General features: G+C 36.8%; 1 protein-coding gene and 1 pseudogene across 1 annotated transcript; both read right to left on the bottom strand.

Moving 5' to 3' along the window:
- Positions 1-17,398: 17,398 nt before the first annotated feature.
- LOC113306540 (12-oxophytodienoate reductase 1-like) lies at positions 17,399-19,348 on the bottom strand. The gene is made up of 5 exons (XM_026555466.1): positions 19,233-19,348; positions 18,738-18,878; positions 18,470-18,600; positions 18,215-18,376; positions 17,399-18,146 (listed from the first exon to the last, which is right to left on the bottom strand). Exons 1-5 carry the CDS (start codon positions 19,289-19,291, stop codon positions 17,554-17,556), a joined length of 1,086 nt encoding a protein of 361 aa, XP_026411251.1. The 5' UTR covers positions 19,292-19,348; the 3' UTR covers positions 17,399-17,553.
- An 884-nt stretch (positions 19,349-20,232) lies between these two features.
- Positions 20,233-21,117, bottom strand: LOC113301342 (annotated as a pseudogene).
- Positions 21,118-25,711: the final 4,594 nt, after the last annotated feature.

The raw sequence follows: 25,711 nt of genomic DNA, 5'->3' as shown, positions 1-25,711 counted from the left end.
AAAAGATTTACAATTGATGAAGAGGAGAAAGTTTAGAAGAAGAAGAAAAGGATGAGCAAATTTTTGAATTAGAATTAGGTTTTAATTTTAGCTTTTAGGTTTTGATTTTAGATGAAGAATAATTTGAATATTTGATATTGCATCAAGACACCCCATAACCAATATTTTAGTCAATAAGAATCCATGTAAAACCCCTATATTGGAAATTGACGTCCCAATAATAGCTTTCTTATCTATACGTAGCTTAGTTGGCCACACCAGATCGGTTGGATTTTTCATTAAGTAAGCAAAAAATTTTTTTTTTGGTTAAACTATTGAGTTCGAAAAGAGAGAATGAATGTGCTGTATCCCAACTCACTGGATATCACTCTAAAATCCGAAAAGAGAGAATGAATTTGTTGTACTATCGTACTATTTTAGATTATTCATCCATAATCCCTTAGTTTTGAGTAAACAATCCACTGGACTCTAAGAGCATCTCCAAGAGAAGGTACAAAAAATCCTATGTGGATTTTTTATTTAGTCCTTTTATTTATGAGGCCTACACCAAGATAGTTAATATCGTGTATCAGTATCGTACCGGTCGGGTCTTATACACCTATACAAATGATAATATCTGTTTTTATAGGCGATACATCATTAGGATTTTTTTTAATATTTATTATTTATAAAAAAAAATATATATATTGATATAACCATAATAGAAAATAATAATTGTAGTAAACATACTTCAACCTTACAAAATAAGAGGTGGTTGATTAGAATCTTATATTATCAACAACGAAACCAAGCATTGAATGTCTGTTAGCCCATCAACATCACATTTACAGTAATTACATCCACCATAACCATATATGAAGTTAGCAAAATTAGTGGAGTTACTTTCTTGAACTAAAAGTTCAAGAAATCATAATCAAAAGACAAAATACATTAGTGATATATCAGTGTACAAGTGAAACCTATATTACCAGTGTACAGGTGAAACCGATATATCGGTCCGTACAGGAGGATACACGCATTTTTACCATTTCTCCTTCGTATCGCTGATATTTTCAGTATCGTAAAGGTTTTTTCCAATATCCTATAAAAACCTTTAATATCGGCATGTATAACCGATATTGACTACCTTGGTCTACACATAGAGTAAATATAGGATCTCATATATAAAAAATCATCTCCAACAGTGAGAATTTCAAATCTTAGAATAAAAAGAAAATTAGTTAAAAACATGACATGGAGGTGCTACCGGAGGTGCTACCGGAGGTGTAGATAACACTTTCTTGAACACCTTCATATTTAGTAATTGGTTCCTCCTAACTTGTAAGGCACTATCGTTGGAGATGGATTTATGCCAAAGGGGGTCTAAATCCTATATGTCACTTAAAAAAAAAATCTGCCCTCTGTTGAAGCTGCATTAAAGGGTTTTTATTAACCCTGTTACTTCCTTCCTACTTATTCCAAGGATTATATATAAGGGCTTTTTACAAAAATAGGCCTGTTTTTTTTTTTGTGCTTTTCAAATCTAGGCCACTTTTTTTATTTATTGCTAGACTAGGCAAGTTTTGACCAAAAGTGATGGATGGAAAGTTAGCACCATTAGGTGTAACTAAAAAGACCTAAAAGTCCTTTGTATCACTGATTTAATGTTATATCATTGATTTAACTCAGTTAAATCAATATGAAAACTGTACACGTGGGCTCGGATATGCCATGTGGATTGCTTACGTGGGCTCGGATATGCCATGTGGACTGATTACGTGGAAATCATGTCACGGGAAAAATTTGTACATATCACCATTCACAGTTCCATTAGTTGGCCCAATCTCCTTCAATTCAAAATCAATCCATGTAAAACTCAATTTCAGATTTACACCAGAAATTCAACTAAGCTGAGCTGCCATTTTAGATTTCCATAAACCATTTGCATCTCAGCTGCCACCAACTTCTCCTGCTCTCCACCTGATTCTACAGTTGAGAGCCCTCTCATTACCACCAGTTAATCGCACAAAGCTGCCAACTTTAGCAGCAACAACTCCTTGTCATGCTCTTAACTGTACTTCTTTCACAGCCATTGCCAACTGCACTCTGCCACAGCCACAAAAACACCTGCAAACCAGCTTCAACAATAACATAATCTCCACTGCAAACCAGCTTCAACAAAAACACCTGTTGTACCAGCCCTGTATCCTAGACACCAACGAAATCTTATTAATCTACCAGCCTGATCTCCAGACATTCCAATTAAGCAAGCACAAGACAAAGGTGTCATTTCTAGTCAGTGTGGCATCAAATGTCTAATGTGAATTTACAACAATTCACACTTAGTGTCTGAAATGTTATATCTCATTTACTTAGAAATCTCCTCTAAAACAGTATTGTTATTCTTGCACAATCCATACAGTCTAAACAACAAAATTTCAACTACAACAAAATATAATCGTTGTTTTTCACTAGTTGACTGGTCATGAAGACAGACTTTGAAAAAAAAAAGTATCAACACGGTTTTAGTATTTTTTTACCTTGGACACTTCAAGTGGGGTACATATCATCCTTGTATTGCGCCCGAACAAAGCTCAAGAGAAGAAACTCCTAGAATGGAAAACACATACAGTCTTCAATCTCTACCAGCTGCAACACCTCAACCAACTATCACCACATCAAATTCACTACCTTCAAAAGCCTTCACTACCTTCTACATCCTTGTAATATCATCATTTCTCGCCTTCAACTTCAGTTACAACCCTGCAATTACAGCTTTCCCTCAGCTCTTGTTAGTTCATCTCACCACGGCCTCACTCCGCTGCAAACCACCTACCAACTCAAGAACCCATCTGCTCATTCAACACCAATTGCACATTTTGCTCTGTTACTCACCTCATGCCTCACTGTCATGAGCTACAAACACCAACAATAGCTCAATACCACCTGTAATTCTAAGTACCAGCACCATCTGAGACTGCAACCATTCTTGCAGTGCAACCCCTGCATATCTCGACAGCAGCAACTCATACCCTGTGTTGTTCTTGCTCAAATGCAACTACCAGCACCAATTACCATCAGAACTCAATCACACACAAACCAAAATCAAATATATGAACAACCCAATCTTCTTAATTCCTGCAATTTTCGGTTTCAATCTTCTGTGAAATTATACACAGCACTCATCTCTCCATACAGGCCATCACGAACTGTGAATTAGTAGCACCACCATCTTCTTCTTCTGATGCTGTAATTAATCCAACAAGAACCCCACCTGAATTCCCATCGAGCTCAAACCCATTCACCAGATGAGTCATACCCATCTCTATTCATCAACACAACTGCTGATTGCTTCATTACAAAGCTTCGATTTCTCACCCAGCAGCAGCAAAACCAATGGAAACCCTAATTCTGAATCACCACAGCTTAATCATTTCTTCTATTTCTGTTCGCATCTCTTGTTCACAGTTCAACCTTGCTCAATTCACCACCATTACCATCTCATAATCTCTACCAGTACCCATCTTCAAAACCTCTTCTTCTTGATAATTCGAGCACAACAGGAAATCACATCTCCGACCAATGGCATCTCCATAAGTTCATGTTGGTTTCTCTCTTCAATCACATCGATCTAATACTCAATTATAGAAGAAACCCGTCTCTGATTCTCCTCAGATTAGATCCAAACACCATCAATACTTTCTTCACAAACTCAACCTTAATCTACTTTGCTTCTCAATTTCTATCAAACCCTTTTTCTCGAATTCCCATGTTCAATCAATTTCAGAACCATCATCGATTTCTTCCTACAAATCTTTTCAGTGAAACCCTAATTTAATTCCAAATCCTCTCTTCACTAATTTGAGCAGAAGAAAGAAAACGGAAGGAGAAGAAAACAACGAAGAAGAAGATAAGAAGAAGAAGAAGAATGAATGAGATCGAGTTTATCTCGACTGGTTTCAGATACTCATGTCGTCACTATCATGTCCGTTCAATTAATCCTCGAGATGTCGTCTTAGTTAGATTAGGCTCTCAGATAGCAACACGTGGACATCTTATCTAGTGTGACTGACACACACGTGTGAAGGACATTTAAGTAATCTTACCACATGTATGAGATCTCCCTATATGATATTTTGGCGAGATATTGACAAGTCAACGCGATAAATTGACCGAGATGGTTAAAGTGGATGGAATCCGTTTAACTTGCCTAGTTTTGCAAGAAATAAAAAAAGTGGCCTAGAAATGAAAGTGAGGGTCCATACCAGGCCTACTTTTGCATATAATCCTATATATAATCATAAAGTAATTAGGGATGGTTGGTAATGTGAAGTATTATTCAAGTTTGTTACACAATATTTGCCAGAACTAACAATAATAGTCATTCAATCGGAGTTTTAAGCGATTAGGTGCCTGTATTTGAGAATGCAAAATATCTTTTTGTATTTAACTAAGAACGTGCAATCGGGTTATACCTAATTTAATTGAGGGATATGAATTAATGTTGTCATTCTTAGATTCCAGGATGTTTTCTGAAACGAAAATACTAAAACTACCGTTTAAATTAATTTAAAATGTAATAAAATGGCTATGACAACCTTTCACCGAAATAAAAATCTAAATCAAAAAAAAATAAAAATCATTCTCATATCTTCCACTCATCCCTTTTCTTCACTGCCTCCTCTCTTCTTTGTCGGTTGAATTTTTTTTCTCATCTTCCATATGACAATTCCATCGTCGATTCAAAAAGAAATAACTACCAATTAACCAAATCTATAAACATGCCTCCTCGAAAGAAACCCAATCCACCATCAAAAACGAAAACACAACAGGTACAACAAGAAAGGTTAACTCGAATTGCTCTCGAAGAAAAAGAGAATAACTGGCTTCTGTGAGAAGGTAAGTGATTCCGAACTATTTTCTAAGTGCTTTAATCGATTTAAAGTAGTGGGTTTTGGTTAGATTCTCGAACCTTAAATGAAAATTCTCAGTTACAATCAACCGTCGGCATTGAATTTATGTTGTAGACGGTCTTGATGAACAATTTATATGAGTAAAACTAAGCACAAAATAAACACAATGTGCCTTCACTGAGAGCAGCCTCTTCTTATCTTCTTATTTCTTAAACAGAGAAGGAACACAAAAACCAGAATCCTAATAAATAGTCCTCTCAACCCTAAAATAAGATCTATCTCTAGACACATCCTAGTCGTCCCTTACTAACATGGATTACATGTAAATAAACGGTAACTTATTAACTACTAAGCTAGATTAACTACTAATTAAGTTGTACAGAACATTCAGCTATCCGCACCCCTCTTTTTCACCAGAGGCGCCCCCATCAGACTTGTCGAGTCCTACTAGTGCTATGACAATACCTCCCCCTAAAATTATCCTTGTCCTCAAGGATTAAAATCTGGAAAGTGAGACTTGATATTACTGGCATCTTCCCAGGTGTTGTCTTCTGGTAGAGAGTTAAACCATTGTGTGAGGAACAAAGTAGTTGCTACGGAGGATAACTCTTTCTCCCAATAGAGCAATAGGCTTCATGATGATTTGTCCCTGCTGATTAACCAATGGGAGTTGTGGAGAGGGAGTAACTGCAGTTCCAATCTTCTTTTTAAGTTGAGAAACGTGAAATACTGGATGTATCTTGGACTCAGATGGAAGTTTCAGCTTATAGGACACAAAGCCGATCTTCTCAATGACCCTAAAGGGCCCATAGTACTTTGCAGATAGCTTCTGATTCCTTCTTACCGCCATGGAGGTTTGCCTGTTGGGTTGGAGCTTAAGATAAACCATGTCATCCAACCTGAAACTTATGTCAGTACTTTTCATATCAGCAAAATACTTCATTCTTTCTTGTGATTTCTGCAATGATTCCTTAAGAATGTGGATTATCCTGTCCCCTTCCTTGATGTAATCTTCCACATCTACTACTGAAGAGGTGACTTCAAGAGGAAAAGCTATATTGAGGGATTATACCCATACAATTCCTTGAAATGAGAAGTGTGTAGACTAGTATGATAATTGGAATTATACCACCACTCTGCCAATGGTAACCATTTGCTCCAATCCTTTGGCTTGTGACCTGTCATGCATCTAAGATAATTCTCTAAACAAGCATTTACCCTCTCTGTTTTCCCATCAGTCTGTGGGTGGTAGACAGTGCTGAGATGTATACTAGTCCCAATGGCTTTGAATAGATCCTGCCAGAAGTTGCTGGTGAAAATCTTTTCTCTGTCAGATGTAATAGTGGCTAGAAAACCATGTAGTTTGAACACCTGACCTAGGAATTCATGTGCTACTGTTGCTGCACTGAAAGGGTGGCTCAGAGCAATGAATTGGCTGTATTTAGTAATCATATCTACAATAACCATAATCACATCCTTCCTGTTGGACTTTGGCAAACCTTCTATGAAGTCCATGGATATATGTTGCCACGCTTGTTCAGGAATAGACATTGGGTGTAGAAGCCCTGCTGGATGGGTAGTCTCCACCTTGTTTCTTTGGCACACATCACACGAAGCAACCAACTATATGATATTAAATCTCATCCCTGACCAGTTGAAGTATGTCTTGGCCCTTTGATAGCTACCCTGAGTACCTGAATGGCCTCCAACTGAAGAGGAGTGTAGTGAAGAGAGTACCATTCTTCTCACACCATTGTTGATACCTACATAAATTCTAGACTTGTAGCTCAAAACTCCCTCCTTATAAGTATAGTCTTTCATGGAGGATAGAGACAATAAGAATTTGGTGATAATATCTTAAGATACCTCATCATGTTCATAACTTTTGATAACTTCTAAAGCCCATGCTTGTGTTGTGGTGGAGATGGCTTGACATGAAGAAACTGGCATTCTTGATAGTATATCAACAACTTTATTCTCTAGGCCCTTCTTGTATTTAATATCATAATCATACTCCAATAGCTTCATTAACCAATTATGTTGTAAGGCAGTTGTCATTCTCTGCTCCAGAAAATATTTTATGCTTTGTTGATCTGTATGGATAGTGAAGTGGTTACACATCAAATAGTTCCTCCATTTAGTAACAGCCATGACAATGGATAGAAGCTCCTTCTCATATGTGGACAAACTCAGAGATCTAGGGCTGAGTGGTTTACTTAAATAAGCCAATGGTTTACTTTCTTTTATGAGAACTACTCCAAATCCTTTGGCACAAGCATCAGTCTCCAAGATGAAGGGTTTAGAGTGGAAGATCTAGCACAGGGGTACTACTCATATCTCTCTTGAGTTCAGCAAAAGCTTGGTCAGATGCACTTGACCATACAAATGCATTTTTCTTTAATAAGTCAGTCAGGGGTTTATAAATACTGCCATACCCTTTAACAAATTTCTTGTAATAACAAGTTAGGCATAGGAATCCTCTTAACTGTTTCAGATTAGTTGGAGTGGACCAAGAAATCATACTAGCAATCTTGAATGGATCAGCAGACACTCCTTCTGATGTAATGAGATGTCCCAAATACTCTAGCTTCTCCTGAGCAAAACAACATTTGGATTTCTTAGCAAATAACTCATGTTGCCTCAGTAGGCTCAAGAATTCTCTTAAGTGTTTTTCATGCTCTTCTACTGACTTATTGTATATCAATATATCATCAAAGAATACTAATACAAATTTTCTGAAGAAAGTCTTGAATACTTCATTCATTAAGGCTTGGAAAGTGGCTGGAGCATTGGTTATCCCAAAGGTCATTACCTTGAATTCATAATGTCCCTCATGTGTTCTGAATGTTGTTTTGTGAATATCAGGACCATACATTATGATTTGATGTTACACTGACCTTAGATCTAGCTTAGTAAATATGACTGACCCATATAATTCATCCAACAACTCATCTATAACTTGTATTGGAAATTTATCCTTGATAGTGATTTCATTTAACTTCCTATAATCAACACAGAACCTCCATGAGTTATCTTTCTTTTTAGCTAATAGAATGGGTGAAGCAAAAGGGTTGTGACTGGTTTGGATGATACCAACTTCTTTCATCTCCTTAACTAGAGCCTCTACTACTGATTTTTGTACATAAGGGCATCTGTAGGGGCCTTTGGTTAGTGGGTTATTGAATTAGGAATCAGGGGAATGGTATGATCAAGGTATCTTTGAGGTGGTAAGGATTTAGGATCTTGAAAAACATCAGAGAATTCATGAAGTATATGTTGGATTTGTGGGGGTATTAGAGTAGGTGTATGAGTTGTTGAAGTTGAAATGGATAATAGTTGTCCCACAATCCCATAAGTATTCTTATTAAAGAACCTCATAACTACCTTAGTATTTGATCATCTTCAGAGTAGGACCTTCTCTAACACTATTCAAAGTAATCTTCTTCCAATGATGTACAAAACTGATACATAGCTTCTGAAAGTTGAAAGTTATATCACCAAGTGTTCTGAGCCAGTCTTCTCCTAAGACTATGTCACACCCTCCAAGTGGTAACATCCTTAATTCACCGGAGAACTTGTTGCGCTACATTGACCAGGGTAGATGATTACATACCCCTGAGCTGATTGTTCTGTCTCCATTGTCCACTGTTACAAGAAACAGAGCTGTGGGTACCACCTTGCAATCTAGTTGTTGAGATAAATTGGTGTCAATGAAACTGTGTGTGCTACCGGTATCAATTAGGATAAAAATGAACTTCTTTTTTCAGAAAACCAGGAATCCTGATTGTTTCACTACTAGGGCTACTAGTCAGAGCATGTAGTAAAATCTCCATATCTGACTCAACTGGTGTATCTTCAGCCTTCTCCTCCTCTTCACTATGTGTTAGAGCATAGATCGGTTGAACCCACCAAGCGTTGGTATGTAAAGTTTGGTTTTCATGTTTTAGTGAATCAAAACTCATTTTAAGAGTCACTTGATTATGTACTAGAGTCAACTTCGTATATGTTAGCTTGAAAGTATTAAGATATGAGACATTACAAGTATTGTGAAGACTTGAAGAAGTGAAGAAGTAAGAAGATACAACGACAACATCATCCTTCCACTTGAGGTTAGTGATATTTAACTTGAACTGTTTCATTCCCTAACATATCTTTCAAGTCGTGCATATTGAAAACAAAAACTGCGAAGCATGAACACTCTAGATAGACATAGTATTAAGGAATACAATACAAGGTTAATTGCTTAAACATTAAACTTTGTAGATAAGACATCGAAATAATCGTTTAAATGCTATTGTGATTATGTATGGGTAAGAGGTAAGGATTTCATCCTAGGAAACAATGTTTTACATGTGTTTTAAGGAAGTAAGTTCATAAACTTGTTTATGAATCGAAAAGGAAATCACCATGCGTTATTGGTTTTGTTATTCATTGCATATCTTGTGAACAACCAATATGTGTGATTTAGTATAACTGCTCATGACTTTTTTGTGTTCTTGGTAAAACTATTCACAAAGGCCTGACTAATGTATTGGTATGACTTTAATTAGTGAAACCGATCTTAAGTAATCACCTGAGATGGTATGATCGAGTTTGTGATTTGTGTATGACTGAATCTGGGTAAAGGGGAACCGATCCTTGTAAGAGGTGTAACACATCACAAAGGGGAATCGATCCTTGTATGAGGTGCAGAAAGTTTTTAGCAGAAAGAGGAACCGATGCTATGGAGTGTGCAACATGTTTTTAGGCAAAGGGGGACTGATCCTATGGACATGTGCAACACATATAAGTTAGATACCATATATATGTGGGGAATCGATCCTAGTACCTAGTCAACCAAATTTTGGAAAGCTAGTGTGACTATGCACAATACTCACATTGAGGTAGAACCGAAACTTGTTTTGGTAGAACCGTTAAACCCATGATTTGTGATTGAGTGTTCTTGATCAATCACATAGTTCTTGAAAGTCATATGAACCAATTCTAAACTTGTTTGGAAGTGTGGAGAATCGTTTTCAAGGTTGTAAGTATGAAAGAGGACTTACAAAGTAAGGATGTCGACATACTTTGAACATGTGTTGTAATATTTATCTTTTATTGTTCAAAGTTATTCCTTAATAGCTAAAGGAAGATAATCCCATGATCGAAAGATAAGTAAGTTAAGAATCTTTTATTTAAGGTTGTTAATTTTATTTTAGAAAAATGAGAATTAGTAATGTGTATTTACTAGTTGAAGATTTTCCAAAGAGATTTTCGGTCAATATTTTGGACAAGCATTTCCAGGAATTATGGACACCGAATTTGAAATATATTGCATATCTTGAGAATATTTTCGGTTTTGGAAATTCCTTGGTTTCCAAACTTCCTTGTCTATAAATACTTGAAGTTTGCATTTCTAGCAAACTAATCCTTCGTGACAGCAAACTTCCTCGGTTGTGTCGTTATTGGTGTAGCCGCCTATTCGGAGAGGAGAGTAACCTAATTAGGAGAAATCTCTTACACCTGCTCAGTTTAAAGTCTTCTTTGGGATTGAGAAGCTCTATTAGTACCGTTGGTGAGAAACTGGATAATTGCGGTTTATCTTGTGTTTTCGATTGATTTGATTGACTAACAATGGTTGAACTTTGATTTCACCTAGTTTGTTTATGCTTGAGAATCTTCTCTTCTGATATAATATTCACTCAAACTAGATCGAATTTTCGACAGGGATCTTTAGACTGTTGTTAGTTATAAAGATGATCTTGTGATAATACATTGTTAACAGACTCCGTTCTGTGCGTGATTGATGACAAGAGATTCAAGTTATTGTGTGCAGGTGTTTATTTAAGATCTAAGAATATTTGAAGACAAAGAAGATATTGAAGATTTCTGATTTGGGTTTCATAATCTTTGGTGTGCACAATACTTGTTTCGGTATAAGAGGATCCAACTATAATCGGTTTATCCTTGTGGTATATTGGATTGATTAGTTGTGTAGATTGGCATCAATACAATTCTTTGTGATTAAAAGTATTGATTGCAAAATCTTAAAAATTACCTTTGGTAGTTGAACATAAGATAGATCTAAGAACCTGACGAAGGAGTTTATTGAGATAAACAGAAGATCCTTTGTCGAACTCACATCACTTGGTTGAAGAGAGTTGATACCAAACAGATTTGTTGTTCCTTTACTGTTTGGAATACGAACCAAATGAATTGTTCCAAGTACGTGACTTATTCATAAGTTAGAGGCGTGGGAAAATACAGACGGAACTAGGTGAACTATAGGTTTAGTTGCTTGGTCTCAACTATACAAAGTTGGTTTAATTTTGTGTAGCGGCTTAATCCTGAGAGTATTAAATTCTGGACAAGGTCCCGGGGTTTTTCTGCATTTGCGGTTTCCTCGTTAACAAAATCTTGCTGTGTCATTTACTTTTATTTTCCGTATTATAATTGTTTTATTATAACTAAAGTAAATTACAGAAACGTTAATTCTTATTTACTTGATAAGCAATCCTTTTGTGTTTGGTTAAGCCCGAACCTTTTTATCAAGTAAAAATACTTCGTTTTTGTATTGTCTCGATCTCGTATCCATAGACGATCACACGAAGTATGAACCGAGTAGTTGCATTGTCTCGACTCAGTCCATAGAAAATCACTTTCGAAGAAAGGACTTATAGGTAGGAAACGTTTTAGCTTGAGATATATTTGGGTACCCTCGCCTTTTCACTATGTTCTATCTTTGTCTCCAAATCACTATCAACCTCTTCAGTTAGCAACATAAATAATTGTTTACGCTTGTGCCTGGTTGGTAAGGATCATCACAATTAAGACACAATTCCTTCCTTCTCCTCTCCTGAACTTGTTCATAAGTCAATCTTTTGACTGGTGGAAAATTAGGTTTTTGAGTAAAGTTTCTTGGTGGAAAGGGGGGCTTAGTGAAGGTGGGTTTTGTTTGTGTGACTGTTGGGACCTTTGGGTTTGAAGAAAAATGGGTGGTAGTGGTTTGAGGTCTGAAAATGGTTTTATTTATTTTTGTTTGACCATCAAGGCTTCTGATAAGGTGGCGGTTTTGAACATTTGGATGGTGTTCTTAATCTCTTCTTTTAACCCACTAAGAAAACTCAGGATAAAGTAAGCTTCAGTGAGATGTGAATTCTTACTAAGCATGATAGCTTTTAGGGCTTCAAACTTTTCAAAGTATTCTTCCACAGAAGCTATTTGAATCAACTTATTAAACATTCCCACATAATTATCATTTGCTAGATCTTCAAAACGAGCACAAATAGCTAAAAAAAAGTGAGACCAAGATATATAATCTTTACCTATCTGGTAGTCCCCAAACCAAGAATCTGTTTTACCCTCTAGATAAAGAGAGGTTGTGTCCACCTTCTCTGACTCCTCGATGTTCTTTATGATGAAAAACCTCTCACACTTCCTGATTCAGCCCCTTGGATTGTCACCATCGAATCTTGGAAAGTCCAACTTTGGGGGTCGGTGTGAATCTGAGCTATAATGATTCATGTTGCGAAAGCTTGACTCTCCATCATGTCCTTCAGAGTAGTCATGTGCTGCTGATTCTGTTTCTCTCTCTTTCGCCTTGTCCTTGTTCAATAATTGTAACAAGGCAGTTTTTATGGTGGTATTTTGCTGGGAAATCTCCTTGATACTACCCATCATCTCCTTTGTCCGCTTAATTGATATTGTACGTTCCTCTGTCTCTTTGGTAGCAAGAGTTGTTAGTGACGATATCTCTCTATCATCTTTATAATCAAAGTTTTCATCTACTTCGAGTGGTTATCAAAACTCCTCTCGACATCTTTAAAGCCAGGTCATGTCATGATGGATCTAAGCTGCTCTGATACCAATTGTCCTGATGAACAATTGATATGAGTAAAACTAAGCACAAAATAAACACAATCTACCTTCAATGGGAGCAGCCTCTTCTTATCTTCTCATTTCTTAAACAGGGAAGGAATACAAAGACCAGAATCCAGATAAATTGTCCTCTCAACCCTAAAATAAGATCTAGCTATAGACACATCTTGGTCGTCCGTTACTAACATGGATTACACGTAAATAAACGGTAACTTAATTAACTACTAAGCTAGATTAACTACTAATTAAGCTGTACGGAACAGTCATCTATCCACACCCCTCCTTTTCACTAGAGGCACCCCCATCAGACTTGTCGAGTCCTACTAGTGCTATGACATAGATAATATGCGGGCAGTGAATCACGACATTGATTTCCATATGAATACCAGAGTGGCGGCATTGTTTTTGAGTTTGAATACCATTTCGACGTAGATGTCTATAATCACCAGATTTTGCATGTCCACATGACATTGATTTTAGGTTGAATACCTTGTCGGCTTAGCTGTCGGTATGGTTTTTAGTACGAAGGTCATGCCGGCACCGTTCCTTCCGCATAGTTTTCAAGTTTAGTTTCAATGCCGGCACATCCTAGATTGAGCACAAAATACTTTGTAAAAAATGTAATACCAGTCGGCATGGTCGACTTTTCTCTTTCAATGTCGCCTGAGTGTTTCGGCAATGTTCTATAAGTTTAGGTTCAATGTAACGATAATCTTTAGTCATTAAATGCTCTTCATCTTCTTCTGCGGCAGCACAAAAATTCTGCGAATTCTGATTTCTCAATTCTTAGCCCTCTGTTAGCTCCCTAAACTCTTGATATCATTTTCTCTACTCCCAGCAACCTTTCCATACTTCTTAGCACCAAGAATATCACCGTATTAATTCCCAAAACTCTTCTTTCCAAATCTGCAACAGCACGGAAATAATTTCCTTTTTTGTTTCTCCTCTACGCGTTTGCAGCTGTTGACTCTCTCCCAACACGTTGAGTTAACGGCTAAGATTTACTTAAACTCGTGTTGCCTCATGCAATCTTCCCAAAATACAACCAAGCTCCAAAAATATCTCACGGAAACATGCCTTGTCCTGTTTCTTCTTCTCAAATCCACGATGGGAAGCATCGACACGGATAAGGGACACAAACACGATATGACACGAACACATGAACCGGAAAAATTCAAAATCATCATGATGCGGACAGGACACTAATATTGGCGTGTCGGTACTCCACATGAGCCACGTAACTTCCTAATTATTCGAATCTAAACAACTTTTGTCCCTTGTTTAATCATAACAAGGAGGTATCAATCCAAATGTACGAGAAAATCTCTTCGATTAGTTTCTAAAAATCTTGGCAACTTCAAACTATTTTTCCTGCAAAAAATTATGTTATCCCGAGAAGAAGATGGTGTCCCCTTAATAATTTTTGGGGTACTTATAACAATGGGGTTACCTTAGTAATTTATGGGGTGTCTTAGTCATTTTCTTCGGGTGTCTCTATAACTTTTCTCGGGCGCTTTTATCACATTTATGAGGTGCCTTTATCAATTCCTTCGGGTGCCTTCAAAACTTTTGTGTTGTGCCTTTAGTAATTTTTTCCGGGGGTGTAGATATCATTATATGAGCCGAATTTTCAACAGGAGTTTATTTTTCCAAAAACACGTGCAAATACACACAATAGCAAAATAAGTACAAGAATAGGTACTAACAAAATAGACAATTGAGATCAAATCAGACATAAAACTGTGTCTATCAAATACCTCAAACTTATTATTTGCTAGTCCTTGAGAAAATCTAATCTAAAAAATAAAAATCCTAACTTATTGTCGTAGGCATCGCGATTGCACTTAGCATGTGCAACAAGCCTTTAGAACCCTATCTGGCCCTAGTTACTGAGTTTTAGTCTCGGATAGTTTACAAAAGGTGTGCCCACAAAATCTTTACTTCTAATTGGTCACATGTATCCAAAACGTTATGGGATATAAATTTTCTCAACCTATTGCCAAGTAGTTAGAATGCAAGAGAAAAAGCTACCAAAATATCCGCTCCACGGCGGGAGAGATCTGTTAAAAAACTGGAACAACATCGAGAGAGAGATTTACACTCAACATCGGAAAGATGTCCATTCAAAAGTTGCATTAACATCGGGAGAGATGGACCTTCTCAACATATTGTCTTCTCCGCTCTACAATGGACAAGTGAGTATGTGTGATGTGTTGTACCAGTGCCATAAAGATCTTGTGCCAGATGGAAAGCGGATTAACAGAGCAACCAATATGCATTTATCCTCGACTTCTCATAGTGTTCAATACAAACAACGTCGTTTTCGGCTTCAACTATGGATGATAAACTCTTGAACCTCGTAGAACCTTGACAATTAACTCTTGTCCGCAATTTATTCTTTCTTGAAACTTCTTTATAGATTTCTCTTCCCCGTGGCCTTATTGAACAAACTACAAATATACATGCAAGTCTTTTTCCTTATTTTAAAGAGAAAACTAAAAATTTATTTATTAGAAGAGAAGAATAGGGTTTTACAAGAAGCTGTTGGAAAGCCTAGCAACCAGCTGAGCCCTGACACCTTTCTGAATTACAGTCCTTAATCTATGGAAGAAGAAGTTGTTCTTCTAAGCATTAACATCATATATATGTAAATAGTTTTCCATTATTTTCAAGAAGTCAGCGATGTCTTTACTAAGTTCGTTGAATGTTGAAAAGGCCAAGTTGCCAAAACCATAACCATAACCATGAGACCTGCGAATGTGAAGGTATTTGGTTCGCTTACGTGTGACACGTTTGCTATGACAAAACCGATGCGGAAAGTGCGAACGCCACCCCCGGAAAAGGGGTAGACACCTGTAACATCCATGCATATATCCCAACCGTTATCCCAGTTGTAAACTATAATATCCACCGATCTTAATGCCCCCGTTAGATAAGAGACCCAGAGCGATCTCCTTTCTCGTGGTAATACCAGCTCTAAAACACACCAGCAAAAATGTCGGCAACCAGATCATGTCAAAACTTGAGACCAACCCCATACATGTATAGATCGTGGTTGCATGAATATCCATTTCTAAAAAGACATACGTTGCCTTCAATGAATAATGTGATGCCAAGGCGGTAACATAAAACAAACTTAATTGTTGAGGTCCTACCTTCTGGTTACGCCCGTCATTGGGAATTTTTTTATTTTTTTTTAATTGCTAGAAAAGAAATTTCATTGTAGAAACTCAAAATAAAGACGATTGAGAGAAAAAATGAGGTTGACTGTTTAACCATTCACCCGTCACTCTACTTCTCTTACAATATTTGGCTGCTGTGTCAGCAGACCCATTAAAGTTTCTTGTGATATTTGGAACCGTCATTGGGAATTTGCTAGGAGATAAAATCTTGAGTGTGTCTGATTTTGTCCCGTAGTTTTCCATGATACAATTTTCAAAAATTCTGTGTTGAGTATTGACAACATCATTGCTAATGTCATCGGATCACCACAAAACTAAGGAGAAAGGATTTCTGCGTCCAAATTCATTGGGTTACCGAAAGATACATGCTTACAGTTTTCATTTAATGTTTGTTTTTCGGATCACCAAATTCTTCCTTTTTCGTTGAACCATTGAATCAATTTAATGTTTGTTTAAGGATCCGTGAAATCATTAGTACATTATAATACACATTTTGGAAGTGTTTAAAAACTTTAAGTTGAACGAAGTTGGCTTATAATTTGTGACTATTGCAACGTCATGAGCAGGGTCACCTATCACCAAAAGAGAAGGAAAAGACATGGAAGAGTGGATTTATTGTGTCCAAGTTCACCGGGTCTTCCGGGTCTTAAACTAGGTATTACTTCCCACGTTTTTAAAAAAGATTCTAAAAAGAAAATATATTTTTACTTTTTCAATTTGGCCTGTTCTTATTTGGCCGCAATTCTTTTTGAGTAAGCAATCCATTGAACGTTAAGATGTTAATGTTGTTTTTTGGAAGGATCATATAATCCTAATGCAATCAAGGATTATCCAGTTGGCCTAGAGCTGGGGGGGGGGGGGGGGGGGGGGGGGGGGTTGCACCTTTTACAAAACATATGAGAGCTTATGCGTAATATAATGTATGTTTGACAACAATTATGTTTGATCCTTCTGGAATTCTGGAATGATCGAAATGTTTATACGGGCAGGATTATTATCAGACAAGAATTGGTGGAAACACTATAGATTGATTGAATTCCACATTCTGAATACATTTGGTTTGACCTTGAATGGCGAAACAGTCCTTACATGTCAACATTTTATGAAGTAGGTTTGACTTTGGCTTCAATGATCTTTTGCTTACGCAATATGTTTTTGGTTTCCGGACAGAAACTATTTCTCCAATTATTGGGGCGGCTTTTAGATATCATTTTCTGTCTACATCGCTGACGTCCGTGATTACGTCACTGGAGAAGATACAAATGAGTGGACTCTCCGTCCCGCACTCCACACCAGAAAACTAGGTAAACAAAAACACACATCTTCGTTCACTGTGACGCAGGTCGAGGTGCATTTCATTGAGGCCAACCCTCATTCAGCCTAAGGTGGCTTTATAGCTATAACAACAAACTCCTACAGAGGTGCGGTACCTGGTTACATATCAAATTAAACGAGGTACTATATATATATATAAAAATCGAGAATTGCATTTCATATAAAATTCCCAATAAATTACAGCAGCAGCACACAAATGATCTTATTACTCTCGTTTCAGGAAGTTACATAAGATCAAGTAAAAACAGGAAAACAAACTAAATCAATTGTTCTACGTGACAATCGAACTAATTAGCTTGATCTAGAAATGGGTAATCTGTGTAACCAACAACTGGGTCAGGTATGTAAAACGTATCACGGTTATACTTATTAAGAGGTGCATCAATTGCAAACCGTTTAGGCAAATCCGGGTTAGCCAAAAACAAGCGACCATATGCAATGAGATCAGCATGATCCTCTTCGACAACTTTGTTTCCGTCATCTTTCTTATAACCTCCAGCTGAAATGAAACTTCCCTTAAAAGCTTTCCTCATTCGTAAACTACTATGAGGAGTTTCCTGAGCCTCTGCCAAGGTGACCATCCTTGGCTCTATCACATGCAGGTATAAAATTCCGAGTTTGTTTAATGCTTCGGCCATGAATAGGCCAAGAGCGTCAGGGTTTGAATCACCTGTTTCCATGTAATCTGCGAAAGGAGATAGCCTTATTCCGACTTTATCTGCTCCAATTTCTTCAATGACGGCTTTAACAACTTCTAGAGGAAAGCGACATCGTTTCTCTAAGGTTCCGCCGTACCCGTCCGTTCTGTCGTTCACTGTATCCTTGATGAATTGATCGAGAAGGTAACCATTTGCACCATGGACCTCAACTCCATCAAAGCCTAAAAGAGTTACAGGAAAAACATTAGAAAATGGTCCATATTATAAGAAGAACAAGAAAACAATTTACCTGCTTCAATCGCATATCTTGCAGCGACCTTAAAATCATTGATGACTTGTGGGATTTCATCAATGCTCAATCGATGGGGAGCTGGCCAATCCACTCCGTAAAGGCCGGGTGTACATCCCTTATCGGTGCAAGAAATTGGAGCTTTCCCATTAGGCTGGTAGTCTAAATGAAAGAAAACAAAGAAGAAATTGGTGTTCATCCTTGGATAGTAATTTTCTTTGTGGAGAGATATCAGGAAGAGTGATAAGAAAATACCGTAAGTGGAGACTCTGCCTACATGCCAAATCTGGCAAAAGAAAATGCCACCCTTGTCATGAACAGCTTGTACAATTGGTTTCCATGCTTCTACATGCTCTTTCGTCCAAATTCCCGGTGTTTCCGGGTACCTGACAAAATAAAATTAACCTCAATTTAATTTTGCTAGACTTGGTTTCAGTAAAATTATCTTCAACAGAAGTAAAATACTAATGGAGTAACACTTTTAGCTAGTAACTTCAAAACATTCGAAAACTAGAAATGATACCCTTGAGCTGTTTCAGATACTCCAGTGGCTTCAGTAATAAGAAGACCTCCATTAGTAGTTCGTTGCGAGTAATATAGGGCAGCATGTGGTTGGGGTACATTTCCGTAAGACCTACTTCTTGTTAGAGGTGCCAAAACAACCCTATCAAAATAAAAAAAACTTGTTATTATAATTCACTTTCAGTTAAGGTTAAACCCAAACACAAAAGATTAAGCACATTTGTATTAGGGAAAGGCACTTTTTTCTGATGTCAGGTAAGGCCCGTGATGGTTAGCTGGACAGTTTATTGCAAGGTTAATGATTAAAACAGTATTGCTGATAATTACCTACAACGTTAAACTGTGGAGCACACAAAATAACACAATTTGAGGTTTTTAATCCTTCCATCTGAGATTACTTAATCCTTCAATCATCAACTCAAAGGGAGAAAAACGATTTGTTTTTGTGTAAATTTTATGAACTCGAAAGTTTAATCACAAAACAGTACACACATACCTGTGGGAGAGTTGATAATTGCCCATTTTGTAAGGTTTGAGTAGTGGTGTTGTTTCCATTTCTTCTTTCTAATTTCCTCACACAGTTTTCCTTCTCTTCTCCTCCTTTGATTTTTGTTTTCTGCTTCTTCATAATTCTCTCTATCTTTATAATGTGAGAAATGGAATCGTACACCAATGATTGTCACTGTCATCCCCACCAAACCGACAACTGTGTTTACATTTGACCCACAGACGCACCAAAATATCTTTCCTTGATGAAAAGTCACGGTATGAATATGTTCACACTTTTGGAGTGTTGCTATAGGGAGGAAAGATAACTCTTTACAGGAGGGAAGATTTCATCAAAATTGACCATCAATTTTGTTTTTCAAAAGCTCAGTCAAGTTTATACACACTGTGCACCACATTGAGCTCGCTTCATTTTGACGTTCAAAGAGGAAAAATGGCTGGTGCGGCTATTTCTTCATCTAGACAAAAAAAAAAAAAAAAAAACAAGTTTCACGTTTTCCATTGAGATCGCATTTACATTGTTCGGCCGCTTCATATTGGTCTACTTTGTAGATGTCGGTTTAGAATGCGAGATTCGATGTTCAGTTGTCATGCGAGGTGTATGAATGAGAGGGTGTTTGTTTTTCACCGACTCGACGTCTGAATCCTTTTTTTTATTTCGAGTCCGATTTGACTCGCGATGTGATCTAACTCGGATCATTTGAATAAGGAAATAAAATGTTCATGACTTATGGGACCATGTCACTGATTTATATATTTTTGAGTAAGAACTGATTCGAAAAACAAACATATTGAGTCAAATCCAGATAAGTTAGTTGATATGAGTCAGATTCCGAAGACTCGGATGAGTCAGAGTCAGGTACAAACAACAAGGTGTAATGGTTTTGGTATTAAATTCTTAATTATTTATGGTATTCTAATTTGGATTGTACAAACAAACAAAATCAAGTGAAAACAAATCAAAATATATTTTTTTTCTAGGAACTGAACTAAATATCCTGATCTAGAAACGGGTAATCCGTGTAAACAACAATTGGGTCAGGTGTGCAAAAAGTACTACGATCATACTTATTTAGAGATGCATCGGTAGCAAACCGTTTAGGCAAATCTGGATTAGCCAAAAACAAACGACCGTATGCAACGAGATCAGTACGATCCTCCGATGACTTTGTTTCCGTCAAATTTCGTGTAACCTCCGGCAGTAATGAAAGTTCCCTTAAAAGCTTTTCTCATTGCCAAACTACTGTAAGGGGTATCTTGAGGTTCTTCCAGGGTGACCATCCTAGGCTCTAGTACGTGAAGATATAAAATTCCAAATTTGTTTAGTGATTCAGCCATGAAAAGACCGAGAGCTTCAGGATATGAATCTCCAGATTCCATGTAATCCGCAAAAGGAGAGAGCCTTATTCCGACTTTTTCTGCTCCAATTTCTTCGACGACAGCTTCAACAACTTCTAGAGCAAACCGGCATCGTTTCTCTAAAGTTCCACCGTACTCGTCTGTTCTATCATTCACTGCATCTTTCATGAATTGATCGAGAATGTAACCATGTGCACCATGAATCTCGACCCCATCAAAACCTAGATGCATATGAATAACATGGCCTTAAGAACAATTTATTCCAAAAGTTCAAATTTCATGCAGAAAAAAACGAAAATTAGTTACAACAACACTCGAAACCTGGTAACTCAATAGTTTATAGTTTCAACATTGAGTTAGCGTATGCATAACACTCAAAAGTATTTTTTGTTAATGGTACCATATTTGCCGCTCGAGGAAATGGATAAAAGACGATTACCTGCTTCCATCGCATACCTTGCTGCAAGCTTAAATTCATCGATGACTTGTGCGATTTCATTAATGCTCAATCGATGGGGAGTTGGCCAATCCACTGTATCAAACAATTATCTTGCTGCAAGTTATCTTTTAAAAAAATATCAAACAATTACTGTATCTTTTAGTCGGTAAATTGCAACAAATTTAAAAATGAGCAAGTGTACCCTTGGGCAGTTTCGGATACTCCAGTAGCTTCAGAAATAAGAAGGCTTCCATTGGTGGTTCGCTGCGAGTAATACAGGGCTGCATGTGGCTGAGCTACGTTTCCGTAAGATCTATTTGTTGTTAGAGGTGCCAAAACAACCCTAGCAAAAATCAAAAACTTGTTAGCATATTTTTGTTTCGGACGAAATAACAATTTCACCTAAAGGTACAGGATCATGACAAAACAAGAAAATGGGTTAAACCGAAGCATAAAAAGGACTAAACACAGCTCTATTGTGTTTGTGCTGGTTTCACTTCACTTTTTTCCTAGGGTCGGGTTAGTCCCGGTGATGGCAAGCTGGATATGTACCTACGACCACTAATTTGTGGGGCCGACAAAGTATTATTGTCAACTAAGAAGGATCTGAGATTCTTAATCCATCGATAATCAAGAACACTTGGGAGTCTGTCATACAAGAACCTTATGTCATGAGACCTGAGACAACTGTGTTTCCCTTTTCCTTTTTCTTTCTCTTCGCTACTCTTCTCTTTTCCTTTATTTGATTTGTGTTTCCTACTTCATCAGAATTTTATATCTTTTTTAGAATCAAATTATATCATGAGACCTGAGACAACTGTGTTTTACATTTGACCGTACACGGAGTGTTGCTATAGGGAGGAGTGATAACTCTTGCATGAGGGAAAACTTTCGTTTGACTAAATACTTCTCATCACAATTGTTCACTTTTGTTTTTTTTGCTAATTCAAGTTTATACATATTATTCCCAAAATTTAACCAATGCCAGTTCCGACCGAATCTTCATCTTCCAAATTTGGAAATCAGTATAATTTCAGTCTTCATACTTCTACTATAATAACCTGGCTTGATTGGGGTATACCCAAATTAATTGGGGTATACCAAATGAGATAAAATAAGGTCATTTTGAAGTAAAACATAAAGCTCCTTGTCCACATATTTACAAAAATGACTAATCTCTGATAAATTAACACTAATAAATGTGATTATGATAATTAATTTAATTAGTTGATTAAAATTTTGAAATTAGGTTTTCTTTTAGATTGAACTCATGGATGTGGGTAGATTTTATTTTTTTTTTTAAAAGAATTCTACTTGTAACGGAAATGAAATCGTACTACTCAAACACTTATAAATATGGGATTGTAGAGCTACTGGGCGATTTTATACTCAAAATTGTAAAAGGAATCAACATTTTTCAGTTCTGAAAATATGAAAAGTCGGCAAGGTCTACGGATAAAGAACATGTCGACTATATCTGGCCGGCAAGGTCTGCGGATGAAGAACATGCCGACAACTTATGGCCGGCAAGGTCGATAAAAAAATACCCTGCCCACTATAGGATTTTTGACATACAGAGAAGGTGTTACAAATGCATGCATTAGTCGGCAAGGTATTAATTTCATAACCTGCCGACTATATTTTAGTCGGCCAGGTATAGAGATGGATATCTTGTCGACCCTGTAACTGCTAATTTCAGAAATGAAAAATCGGCATGGTATTCAATCTTATACCCTGCCGACTATATTTTAGTCGGCATGGTCGACAAAAAATACCTTGCCGACTTTTGGTTCGTTTTGATTCTTCGTTGTTTTTTTTTTTCTTTTTTTTAATTATTTCACATGTATAGTTGGAGTATAGAAGAAAGATTTTGATTATTTTTTTTAATATGTTTTGGTCGACATGGTTTTTTAGTATGGGCAATTTGGTCTTTTAACACCTCTTAGACACCCCTTAACACACTAGTTTGGATAGGAATAAAATGGATATACCCTAATTAATCTGGGTATACTCCAATCTCGCCAGGTATAATAATATGTTTTTCTCCTTATTCTTTTACTTTCAAGAGAAAACATTGGCTAATGCTGCTATCTTTTCTTGTAGAAAGACTAGAGTATGACCCGTGATGTAACATCCCGGGATTTGGGTTGTTATCCATTGCGGAATGTTAGGATAAGAAGAGAGTAAAATTCTCATTAGAAGATCACGGAAGTTTTGAATTCCATGTACTTCCTTTGTTGTTGTAGATCTTTCTTTCGTTTTCTACCGTAACATCACAAAATTTGTACCCTCACTTAACTTAGTCAACGGGTCACACTCTAGTTAAAATTTTGTTTACTGTCACATGTATGAATATATGAAGTTTGGTAAGTAACATAATCCACAAAAAGCACAACCACGATACGGAGAATTAACAAATAAAATCATATGATCACAGATATTTGTATGAGTTGTGCAAAGAAAAACAAAATCACATCCGGTTAAAAGTAAAAGGATCTCGCAAAAGCTTCTGCATCATACTTTGCTTAATAAGACACGTAGTACAATATAAAATATACAATAAAATAACTCAACCGTCGACCCTAGGAGAAATCAAATAGATAAATTTGAAACATCGTTAGGCTAATCCCATGGTCTTCTAATCTAGCATCTACATTGGTAGCTAGGACAACACCCTAAGTCCTACGGTGGTGCTAATCTAGCATGCTAGTCGCAGAACCAAACAACGAGGATGCGCTGAATGGTGTATCGTCAATTTTTATTTATTTTTGCACTTTTCGCTGAATGGAACAACGCTTGACCAATCAAACTGGTTGACATCGCCGTACCATTCCGCGCAGCCAAATTCTAAGATGATGCAACAATACTTCAACTTCAATTATACGTATGGGACAAAGAAGTTCAAAGGTCGGTTTGCTTTGCCTCGTCCCCTTTTTCTGTGAATTTTAGAGAAAGTTTGTGATTATGACCATCATTTTTGCCAAAAAAACAGATGCTTGTGGTATTCCTGGCCATATTCCATATATGAAAATGGTTGCGTGATGAAACAGTTTGCCAAAAGTATTGCACCATATTCTCTAGATGATTACACACAAATGGAAGCAACCACTATCTACTATTATGCTAATATTATTTGGATTTCTAATGGTTGATACATGCGTCAGCTTACCGCTCAAGATACTGAAAGAAATTTGGCAGAAAATGAAGTTCGTGAATTTCCTAGGATGCTTGGTAGTGTCGATTGTTTTCACTGGAAATAAAGAGCATGTCCAATGGATCAATCAGGATCCCACGTGGGTAATAAGTCAAATCCCATGGTTGTTCTGCATGCGGTAGCTTCATATGATAGATGGATATGACATTCCTATTTGGGGTTGGGAGGGAAGAACAACTTGCATGCTTCGGGTTTGTTCGATATACAACTTAATGGTGTAGCACTTCCTTGTCATTTTCAAATCAATGGCAAAAACCACGACAATGGGTACTACCTAAGAGATGGAGCATATCATATGTATGATTGCATTGTGCAAGCATACAAACCCGCCTCAAACATAGAGAATCTCTTCTCAATGAATATCAAGAAGTAAAAAGGAAGGACATAGAACGTGCATTTGGTGGTCTAAAGGTTAAGTTTGGCATTATATTGAAACCATGTCGTTATTATAAAAAAATCGGACATGATGGCGATTATGAGGGGGTGCTTGATAATGCACAATATGTGTGTTGAGATGAAATATCACGATGAGGAATGGGGGAGGATCACAGGACAAGAACCTCAACTGCCAATTCAAGGAAAGACAAGATTATCTCCTCGTGTATTGTACAACCCTGCGCATTGGACGGAACTTCGCCAGGAACTCACTTCACACTTTTGGCAACGACATGGAGATGGTTTGAGAGATGGTGATATTTCGAACATGGTGATGGATGATGTCTTACCGGAAGTTTGTGAGGGTAACCGACGTGGATACCTATGAATATCAATACGATTATGAAGGAGATGGATCATTGTATGAGAATGAAGAGTAAATTTCATATTCACTACTTTATTTAACCATAATAGTCTTTTTTCATTAAGTAGAATGCTCTTTTTTCATTAAGTAGAAATTTTAATTAGTTCTGGTAATAACTCCATAATACTCTTTTTTGTTTCATTTAAGTACGTTTAAAATTACATTACATATATAACTAGAAATTCATAATACTTCTTCATGCATATACTTCATTCAACTAAACTTCAAGCTCTACCAAATATCTCCAAAGCGGTGGATGATGATATTTTTACAGTGGTTGTAGAAGTGGTAAGTAATGGTTCGTTCAATACTTGTGAAAGCAGCTTTTTTTAGACTTAATTTTTATAAATAAAAATATCAAACTCGAATAAATAGTGTTGTGAGAATTATGGAGAGACTGGGGCTAGGATTCCGCTATTTACCAATTCCAAAGTGATACTATTATAACCATGCAATTTCACACGTTCAATTTGATTCTCAACTCTTGCAAAAGTAGATTTTTAGAAACAACAAATGTTAATCCAAAGCCTGAGACATCAAAACCCTAGGCTAAGCATGTTCCATCAATAGAAAATACAATTGTTTAACAAAAATCATAAAATCCATTTTCTATCTAGGCAAATAATCATAAATAAAAATTACACAAATTAAATAATT

Source organism: Papaver somniferum, chromosome 8 (assembly GCF_003573695.1).
Source record: "Papaver somniferum cultivar HN1 chromosome 8, ASM357369v1, whole genome shotgun sequence".
Taxonomy (NCBI): Eukaryota; Viridiplantae; Streptophyta; class Magnoliopsida; order Ranunculales; family Papaveraceae; genus Papaver; species Papaver somniferum.
The sequence above is the reverse complement of the archived record's forward strand: the minus strand, read 5'-3'. Positions and strand labels throughout refer to the sequence as shown.